This window comes from Ictalurus punctatus, chromosome 24, assembly GCF_001660625.3.
Source record: "Ictalurus punctatus breed USDA103 chromosome 24, Coco_2.0, whole genome shotgun sequence".
NCBI classification, from domain to species: domain Eukaryota; kingdom Metazoa; phylum Chordata; class Actinopteri; order Siluriformes; family Ictaluridae; genus Ictalurus; species Ictalurus punctatus.
The window spans coordinates 20,888,299-20,899,225 of NC_030439.2; the positions used below are offsets into that span (position 1 = coordinate 20,888,299).

At 45.3% G+C, this 10,927-nt stretch overlaps 1 protein-coding gene across 2 annotated transcripts; it reads right to left on the bottom strand.

Moving 5' to 3' along the window:
* Positions 1–2,093: 2,093 nt before the first annotated feature.
* psmg2 (proteasome (prosome, macropain) assembly chaperone 2) lies at positions 2,094–10,927 on the bottom strand. 2 transcript variants are annotated; one of them, XM_017453946.3, is made up of 7 exons: positions 10,766–10,927; positions 8,350–8,521; positions 7,409–7,467; positions 3,600–3,718; positions 3,313–3,489; positions 2,703–2,823; positions 2,094–2,518 (listed from the first exon to the last, which is right to left on the bottom strand). In XM_017453946.3, the coding sequence occupies exons 1-7, from the start codon at positions 10,820–10,822 to the stop codon at positions 2,438–2,440; spliced, it is 786 nt and encodes a 261-aa protein (XP_017309435.1). In that variant the 5' UTR covers positions 10,823–10,927; the 3' UTR covers positions 2,094–2,437.

The following is a 10,927-nucleotide window of genomic DNA, read 5'->3' on the forward strand; positions in this document are numbered from 1 at the left end:
AAATCACATTTAAATTTAAACATTTTACATTTGAATACATTTGAATATTAATGAGTTTGTATCAAATCAGTTACACGTGTTAAATCACATCAGCTCTAAAAAAGTACATTTCTAAAAATCATTTCATCAGTGTTATTGTTTTAGATTACTTCATTTATTTATTTACTAACAAAGGTTTTCTTTTCATTGACCTTGCTTTAATAAATTCTAATCGTTCTCTATATCCGCTCCCCACGTCGCGCGCGTAGCCTGCAGCTCCACTTAGATCCGTCTACAGATTAATACTTCTTTTATCTTCTGCACAATATAAATACGCTATAACGTTAGAGCTCTTTCCCGACATCAGGTGACACGTGGCCGCTTCAGACCCATCAGTGCAGTGACTACAGGTTTATGTTTTTGCATTTATATATGTAATATGCATTTAAATATGCATTTAAATCTTTTTTTAAATTAGTGTTCAAACGGTCAACATGATGCACCGATGTGTGATGTTTTTGAAAGTGAATTTAATGGAGTTTAGAGAGAGATTTTGGAATTTAGAACAGCCTCACAGATTGATGTATGATGTCATCTGATCTCATGTGGCATGGCTTCCCGTATCAGTGATATTTTTAGCTTTACAGCGAACACGAGAGCTGCAGGGTCACCACAAGAACAGGAAGTCAGCGTGTCTGCTGGAACGTGCAGAAAAATCTCGTAGGTCCTCCTCCCGTTGCGCCACGAAAACAGCTGTGAGGCGTCGAGGCGTGGACTCCACCAGACCTCTGACGGTGCGCTGTGGGATCTGACACCGAGACGGCAGCAGCAGATCCTGTAAGTCCTGTAAGTTGTGAGGCGGGGTCTCTGTGGATCGGACTCGTTTGTCCAGAACGTCCCACGGACGCCGGATCGGACCGAGATCTGGGGAATCCGGAGACCGAGTCAACACCTCGAACTCTGTCGTGTTCCTCAAACCGTTCCTGAACAGTTTCTGCAGTGTGTGAGGGAGCGTTATCCTGCTGAGAGAGGACACTGATATTAGAGAACACCGTCACCATGAAGGGGTGAACTCGGTCTGGAGCAGTGTTTAGGTAGGTGCTACGCGTCAAAGTAACATCCACGTGAAGGCAGGACTCGGGGTTTCCTAGCAGAACATCGCCCAGAGCATCACACTCCCTCCACCAGCTCACCTTCTTCCCATAGTGCATCCTGGTGCCGTCTCCTCCACATGATGTAAAAGAAAACGGGATTCATCAGACCAGGACACCTTCTTCCACTGCTCCATGGTCCAGTTCCGATGCTCACGTGCCCATTGTAGGTGTTTCGCAGGTGTACAGGGGGTCAGCATGGGCGCTCTGATCGCTCTGCAGCTACACAGATCCACACGCAGCAAGCTGTGACGCTGTGTGTTCCGACTCCTTTCTATCAGAACCAGCATGAACTTCTTCAGCAGTTTGTGCTGCAGTAGATCTTCCGTGAGATCGGACCAGACGGACTAGCCTTCTCTCCTCACGCACAGCAGTGAGCCTTGAGCGTCCATGTCCCTGTCGCAGGTTCTCCGGTTCTCCTTCCTCGGAGAACTTTTGGTAGGTACTAACCCCTGCACACCGGGAACACCCCACAACACCTGCTGTTCTGGAGACGCTCTGATCCAGACGTCTAGACGTCACAAGCTGGCCCGTGTTAAACTCTCTCAGATCCTTACACTCGCCCATTTCTCCTGCTTCCAGCACGTCACCTTCCACAACTGACTGTTACTCAGTCCATGACTCGCGGTTTTGGAAGGAGAGAAAACACTGATCTTTTTGCCCCACGGAACCACCAGAGGCATCTTAGTTACATCGCCTGTTTCAAAGCACTGACACTGGAGACTCCTTCCGCACACGTGCCTGTGAACGAGCTGTTACTGTATTAGAGCGAGCACATTAACATAAAGCTGCACTACTGTCAGAGCTGCAGTTAGAGAAAACTAATCCACACCTCCTTCCGTCATTCATCTCAAATAAAACCTTGAAACTTGTAGAACTCGAGTATTTGTAAGACTTTCTGTGTGTGTGTGTGTTTGTGTGTGTGTGTAAATCTAGACCTTTACAACAGACAGCGAACAAAAATTTCACAAAAGTCTTTGTTTAATGAGAATCAGACATTTTACCGTAATGAACATTTTAAAGACGATAGAATTTGGCCGAGGGTTGCAGGTGTGTTTATGGCTGTATTTAATGACGTTATTTTTCCTCAATATCAAGACTAGGCGTGTGCCGGGATCACAAATTTAAAACCACAACACGTCCTCGAACTGATTTATGGGATACGTGTGGTGGTGATGAGGAAGAATAATCAGGTTGTTTCTGACAGCTTTCTGAACGACATGAAGTGACACACACACACACGCCCAGTCCAGACGTTTCAGAAACGTGTCCCGTCATTAACGTTGTCTCCTGTGTCTCGGTGGAGTTCAGAAGATCATGGGAGGAACACCGCTTCCAAACAGCAGCCTCCAGGAGGACGGGATTCTCCACGGGACAGAGCCCTGAACCTGAGGCAGGAAACATCATCATCTCTAATGAACTGACACAAAAGCTGAGAAATGATTCAATACAGTGACATTCTGCCTCTGCACACAAGATTATTAAATGTTTTACTAAACTATTTTTTAAAATTTGCTAATCATATGTATATATATACATAAGATATAAATACACACACACACTGTCACTGACCGGTTTGTCCAGCAGGTGGAGCCAGTCGTTCAGGTGATTGACGAGCGTGAAGGCATCGGGGATGTTGTCTCCCTCAGAGCAGAACAGCAGCAGCACCGCCATGGACATGTTCTCACTGCAGCTGAAGCACACACACACACACACACACACACACACACACACTTCAGTTTCAGCTACTCGGTCACACTACTTTGTCAAATTCAACTTTTACTGCACACTGAATCACTAGATAGAGTGACAGAGAGAGAGAGACAGACAGAAATACATGTAGAGAAGATGGACAGATAGACAAACTGGTAAACAGACAGAGTGAGAGACACAAAGGGACAAAAAGGCAGAGAAAATTAGATATATAGACAGAGATACATGGACAGAAAGAGGGATAGAGAGAGACAGACACCTACAGCCAGATAAACAGATGAATAGATGGCGAATGAGACAGAACCACCGACAGACAGATAAACAGATCAGTAGAAATAGAGAGAGAGACAGACAGCAGAGTTACACACAACTAAACGGAGAGAGAGACAGAATGAAACGTTTATATTTGTAAAGCTCTGATCCTCATCACTCTGATCCTCCTCGTCCTCACGGTGATGTACGTCAGTACCCGCTGTTGTAGAGAGCTTTAGTGACTCCTCCTCCCGGGATGTAGAGACGTTGTCTGTCTGAATCAGTAACTCCAGGGAAAGCGCTCACTCTCTCCATCTCCCTCCATCCCAGCCTCTGCAGCGTCCCCTCCGTGTCCCCCTGCAGAGCCGGAGTGAGCAGGTATCTCAGAGGAGAGCTGCGTTATCACAACAACAAGAAAAACAACCACCAGGGAACCCATGTTATAAACAGATATACTAGACCATGCTTAAACAGAAATATATTTAAATGGACGTTGGTTTGTACGTGAGGAGCTGCTGGTCGTCTCGGTGGTGGGCGTGGCAGCTGGACAGCAGCACCGTCCTGGAAAACCCGCTGGTCTTAATCCAGGACAGCAGAGTCTTACGGAAAGATTTCGTCTTCGTCTGGAACAGAAGTGTCAAAATAAAGCCCGGTTCAGAGACTTTTATTCTGTATTTATTTTATTAAGCATGGAATTCAGTCCAGTTTGTGTTACGGTTTAAGTTCAATTCAGATTTAAATATAAACAAACAAGCACAGATTCAGTCGCTGCCATTTCAGCCAATCAGCAGTCAAGAAATGATTTCTGCCCCGCCCACTCCCACCCCATCCTGCGTCTGAATGTGAAATTTACACACATTTAATGCTCCATGAAACGAGTTACTTCCCTCTCTCTCTATTCCCTCTCTCTCTTCCCTCTCTCTATTCTCTCTCTTTCCTCTCTCTCTATTCTCCCTCTCTATTCCCTCTCTATTCCCTCTCTCTATTCCCTCTCTCTTCTCTCTCTATTCTCTCTCTCTATTCCCTCTCTCTCTATTCTCTCTCTCTATTCTCTCTATTCCCTATCTCTCTATTCCCTCTCTATACTCTCTCTTCTCTCTCTCTATTCCCTCTCTCTATTCCCTCTCTCTTCCCTCTCTCTATTCCCTCTCTATTCTCTCTCTTCTCTCTCTCTCTTCTCTCTCTCTATTCCCTCTCTCTCTATTCCCTCTCTCTCTCTATTCCCTCTCTCTTCCCTCTCTATTCTCTCTCTATTCCCTCTCTCTATTCTCTCTATTCCCTCTCTCTATTCCCTCTCTCTTCCCTCTCTCTATTCCCTCTCTATTCTCTCTCTATTCCCTCTCTATTCTCTCTCTATTCTCTCTATTCCCTCTCTCTATTCCCTCTCTCTCTCTATTCCCTCTCTCTCTTCCCTCTCTCTATTCCCTCTCTATTCTCTCTCTATTCCCTCTCTCTATTCCCTCTCTCTTCCCTCTCTCTATTCCCTCTCTATTCTCTCTCTATTCTCTGTCTATTCTCTCTCTATTCCCTCTCTCTATTCTCTCTATTCCCTATCTCTCTATTCCCTCTCTCTATTCTCTCTCTTCTCTCTCTCTATTCCCTCTCTCTATTCCCTCTCTCTCTCTATTCCCTCTCTCTATTCCCTCTCTCTTCCCTCTCTCTATTCCCTCTCTATTCTCTCTCTATTCTCTCTCTATTCTCTCTCTCTTCTCTCTCTCTATTCCCTCTCTCTATTCCCTCTCTCTCTCTATTCCCTCTCTCTTCCCTCTCTATTCCCTCTCTATTCTCTCTCTATTCTCTCTCTCTTCTCTCTCTCTATTCCCTCTCTCTCTATTCCCTCTCTCTCTCTATTCCCTCTCTATTCTCTCTCTATTCCCTCTCTCTATTCTCTCTATTCCCTCTCTCTATTCCCTCTCTCTTCCCTCTCTATTCTCTATCTCTCTATTCCCTCTCTCTATTCTCTCTCTTCTCTCTCTCTATTCCCTCTCTCTATTCCCTCTCTCTCTCTATTCCCTCTCTCTTCCCTCTCTCTATTCCCTCTCTATTCTCTCTCTATTCTCTCTCTCTTCTCTCTCTATTCCCTCTCTCTCTCCCCTCTCTCTATTCCCTCTCTATTCTCTCTCTATTCTCTCTCTATTCTCTCTCTATTCTCTCTCTATTCTCTCTCTTCTCTCTCTCTCTTCTCTCTCTCTCTTCTCTCTCTCTATTCCCTCTCTCTCTATTCCCTCTCTATTCCCTCTCTCTCTATTCCCTCTCTCTTCCCTCTCTCTATTCCCTCTCTATTCTCTCTCTATTCTCTCTCTATTCTCTCTCTATTCCCTCTCTCTATTCCCTCTCTCTTCCCTCTCTCTATTCCCTCTCTATTCTCTCTCTTCTCTCTCTCTATTCCCTCTCTCTATTCCCTCTCTCTATTCCCTCTCTCTCTCTATTCCCTCTCTCTATCTATTCCCTCTCTATTCTCTCTCTATTCTCTCTCTATTCTCTCTCTATTCCCTCTCTCTATTCTCTCTATTCCCTCTCTCTATTCCCTCTCTCTATTCCCTCTCTCTTCCCTCTCTATTCTCTATCTCTCTATTCCCTCTCTCTATTCTCTCTCTTCTCTCTCTCTATTCCCTCTCTCTATTCCCTCTCTCTCTCTATTCCCTCTCTCTTCCCTCTCTCTATTCCCTCTCTATTCTCTCTCTATTCTCTCTCTATTCTCTCTCTATTCCCTCTCTCTCTCCCCTCTCTCTATTCCCTCTCTATTCTCTCTCTATTCTCTCTCTATTCTCTCTCTATTCTCTCTCTTCTCTCTCTCTCTTCTCTCTCTCTCTATTCCCTCTCTCTCTATTCCCTCTCTATTCCCTCTCTCTCTATTCCCTCTCTCTTCCCTCTCTCTATTCCCTCTCTATTCTCTCTCTATTCTCTCTCTATTCTCTCTCTATTCCCTCTCTCTATTCCCTCTCTCTTCCCTCTCTCTATTCCCTCTCTATTCTCTCTCTATTCTCTCTCTATTCCCTCTCTATTCTCTCTCTATTCTCTCTCTATTCTCTCTCTATTCCCTCTCTCTCTCCCCTCTCTCTATTCCCTCTCTATTCTCTCTCTATTCTCTCTCTATTCTCTCTCTATTCTCTCTCTATTCTCTCTCTTCTCTCTCTCTCTTCTCTCTCTCTCTATTCCCTCTCTCTCTATTCCCTCTCTATTCCCTCTCTCTCTATTCCCTCTCTCTTCCCTCTCTCTATTCCCTCTCTATTCTCTCTCTATTCTCTCTCTATTCTCTCTCTATTCCCTCTCTCTATTCCCTCTCTCTTCCCTCTCTCTATTCCCTCTCTATTCTCTCTCTATTCTCTCTCTTCTCTCTCTCTATTCCCTCTCTCTATTCCCTCTCTCTCTCTATTCCCTCTCTCTATTCCCTCTCTCTTCCCTCTCTCTATTCCCTCTCTATTCTCTCTCTATTCTCTGTCTATTCTCTCTCTATTCTCTCTATTCCCTCTCTCTATTCCCTCTCTCTATTCCCTCTCTATTCCCTCTCTCTATTCCCTCTCTCTCTCTATTCCCTCTCTCTATTCCCTCTCTCTATTCCCTCTCTCTATTCCCTCTCTCTATTCCCTCTCTATTCTCTCTCTATTCTCTCTCTATTCTCTCTCTCTTCTCTCTCTATTCCCTCTCTCTCTCTTCTTTCTCTCTCTATTCCCTCTCTTCCCTCTCTCTCTCTCTATTCCCTCTCTCTCTCTATTCCCTCTCTCTATTCCCTCTCTCTCTATTCTCTCTATTCCCTATCTCTCTATTCCCTCTCTCTCTATTCCCTCTCTCTCTATTCCCTCTCTCTATTCCCTCTCTCTCTATTCTCTCTATTCCCTATCTCTCTATTCCCTCTCTCTCTATTCCCTCTCTCTCTATTCCCTCTCTCTATTCCCTCTCTCTCTCTATTCCCTCTCTCTATTCCCTCTCTCTCTATTCTCTCTCTTCTCTCTCTATTCCCTCTCTCTATTCTCTCTCTTCTCTCTCTATTCCCTCTCTATATTCTCTCTCTCTATTCTCTCTCTTCTCTCTCTCTATTCCCTCTCTCTGTTAATGTTTTTTTAAAAACGCAGTTTGTCACGTTACAGAGACACCGTGAAGAAGCGTAACCTCCTCTGTCCTGACTGTTACGCAGCACTGACACTGGAGACTCCTTCCATACACGTTAAACAAACACACGTCTCCTTGCAGAAAAGTCACCGTATCAACAACTACGCAGGTTTTTAACCCGTTCACGCGGACCGTCCACCGTGAGTGAGCGGTTACTATAGAAACGGCAGCGTACTGGGTGTCAGTGAGGGGACGAGACTGACCGGTAAAATGGGCGTCCGTATCTGCAGCACGGCCAACTGCAAATCCCCGCGACAGTACACTACAGAGGAGAAAAACACATTCACACGCGGTGATTCCATATTCACCCGGATTACACCGGAAAACACTACACACAATGGGGACGAGTCCCAAGTGGCTTCTAGTCCCTATACACGTGCACTACACAGGGGACACAATACTGTACCGTCTGCTCCTGTTCTCGTGCTGAAGCGTGTAGTGTTCAGGAATGATTAATAAACACTCAGGACACTACGCAGTGCACTTCATAATCACTGGAATCGTACTATTACAGTTACGCAGCACCTTATTTTACTGCACTAGGTAACAGGGTGTTAGGAGCACACTGGAAGACGTTATTTCACACCCTATGTAGTGTACTTACAGGGTTAATAGAGAACTCTAGCCACAATGTAGTGCACACTACATAGATATCAGTGCATACGTGATGGAGTGCCCCAGGTAGTGCGGGTAATCCAGTTTAGGCTGCATAAGTGCACTACATAGGCTGTATAAGTGTTATTCCATGAGCTCTATCCTAAATGACTCTCTAATGAGCAGCTAGTGCACTAACTAGGGTGTAGTGGCATTCATTTAAACCCTATATAAAGCACTTAAGAGGTGCGCCGTCCCAAACAGCTCCCTATTTGATACATAAGTGCACTACCTAGGGCACAGAATACCTCATGGGTAACTATGGAAACGTATGTTTCCTGTTGCATGGAGTGATTATGTAGCGGACAGCCACGCTGTTGCACCCTTCTGTATCGTCTTCTATTTCATTTCATTCTGTTTTATTTTCAATTCCCCGGCTTTCAGGAGATTCCGCTGTATTCTATTCCCGTCCACTTCCTGCTGTCCCCTGGAAAGACCGGCCCTGTGACCTCCCTGACGTCTCTGCTGTTTGTGAGTGATGTGATCTGACCTTCAGCGTTAGTGCTGAGCAGAGCCGCGTCCTCCTCGCCGCTGCTGTAGGGATTATTCCCCGCCATGGGGATCAGACAGTCCGTGTGGAAGTGTCCGACTCTCACCATGTCCAGCGTGGAGATGATTAGATCTGCAGCCAGCTGTCCCACATTCCCCACCGACACCGCCGGCTGAAAAACAATTACAACTGCGTCACCATTACACCGCTACACCACCATTGCACCACCACTACATCACCATTGCACCACCATTACATCACCACACCACCATTACATCACCATTACACCACAATTACATCACCATTACACCACCACACCATCACCATTACACCACTACACCACCATTACATCACCATTACACCACCACACCACCACACCACAATTACACCACCATTACATCACCATTACACCACCACACCATTACACCACCATTACATCACCATTACACCACAATTACACCACAATTACATCACCATTACACCACCACTACACCACCACACCATTACACCACCATTACATCACCACACCATCACACCACAATTATACCACCATTACATCACCATTACACCACTACACCACCACACCATTACATCACCATTACACCACCACACCATCACACCACAATTATACCACCATTACATCACCATTACATCACCATTACACCACTACACCACCACACCATTACATCACCATTACACCACCACACCATCACACCACAATTATACCACCATTACATCACCATTACACCACCACACCACCATTACACCACCACAACACCACACCATCACACCACAATTACACCACCACACCACCACACCACAATTACATCACCATTACACCACCACACCACCATTACATCACCATTACACCACTACACCACCATTACACCACTACACCACCACACCACCATTACACCACCACACCACCATTACATCACCATTACACCACTACACCACCATTACACCACTACACCACCATTACACCACTACACTACCATTACACCACCATTAAACCACAATTACACCACCACACCATCATTACATCACCATTACACCACCACACCATTACACCACCACCACCATTACATCACCATTACACCACTACACCACCATTACAAAACCATTACACCACTACACCACCATTACACCACCACACCACTACACCACCATTACACCACCATTAAACCACAATTACACCACCACACCATCATTACATCACCATTACACCACCACCACCACCATTACACCACCACACCACCATTACATCACCATTACACCACTACACCACCATTACAAAACCATTACACCACTACACCACCATTACACCACCACACCATTACACCACCATTACACCACCACACCACCATTACATCACCATTACACCACTACACCACCATTACAAAACCATTACACACCAACACAGTGGGCTAAACACCATTACATCCCCATTAAATTCCCATTACACCACCATTACACACCAACACAGTGGGCTAAACACCATTACATCCCCATTACACCAGCACACCATTACACCACCATTACATCACCACTACACCACCATTACATCACCATTACATCACCATTACACCACCACTACACCATTACATCACCATTACAAAACCATTACACACCAACACAGTGGGCTAAACACCATTACATCCACATTAAATCCCCATTACATCACCATTACATCAGTACACCAGCACATCATTACACCACCATTACACCACCACACCACCATTACACACCAACACAGTGGGCTAAACACCATTACATCCCCATTACACCACCATTATACACCAACACAGTGGGCTAAACACCATTACACCAGCACACCATTACACCACCATTACATCACCACTACATCACCATTACACCACTACACCACCATTACACCACCACTACACCACCAATACACCACCAATACACCACTACACCACCATTACAAAACCATTACACACCAACACAGTGGGCTAAACACCATTACATCCCCATTACATCCCCATTACACCACCATTACACCACCACACCACCATTACACACCAACACAGTGGGCTAAACACCATTACATCCCCATTAAATCCCCATTACATCCCCATTACACCACCATTACACACCAACACAGTGGGCTAAACACCATTACATCCCCATTACACCAGCACACCATTACACCACCATTACATCACCACTACACCACCATTACATCACCATTACACCACCATTACACCACCACTACACCATTACATCACCATTACACCACTACACCACAATTACACCACCATTACACACCAACACAGTGGGCTAAACACCATTACATCCCCAATACACCACCATTACACCAGCACACCATTCCACTGCACAGTGACTTGCAGTGTGAGAAAGTACAGTACGCGTCTTTATTTTTGTTGAAACTCACCGTGATTAATGTAAAGCCTGTAAAACTCGGAGCTCGCTCTCCCGTTGACATAAACATGGCTCTTTATCTCTTAATTTACTGTTAGATAATAAATCGGGTGCAGAAATCCCCAATCAACTGTAACTGGCGTGTTTTCGTTTCAAATTTGAACCCGGAAGCACT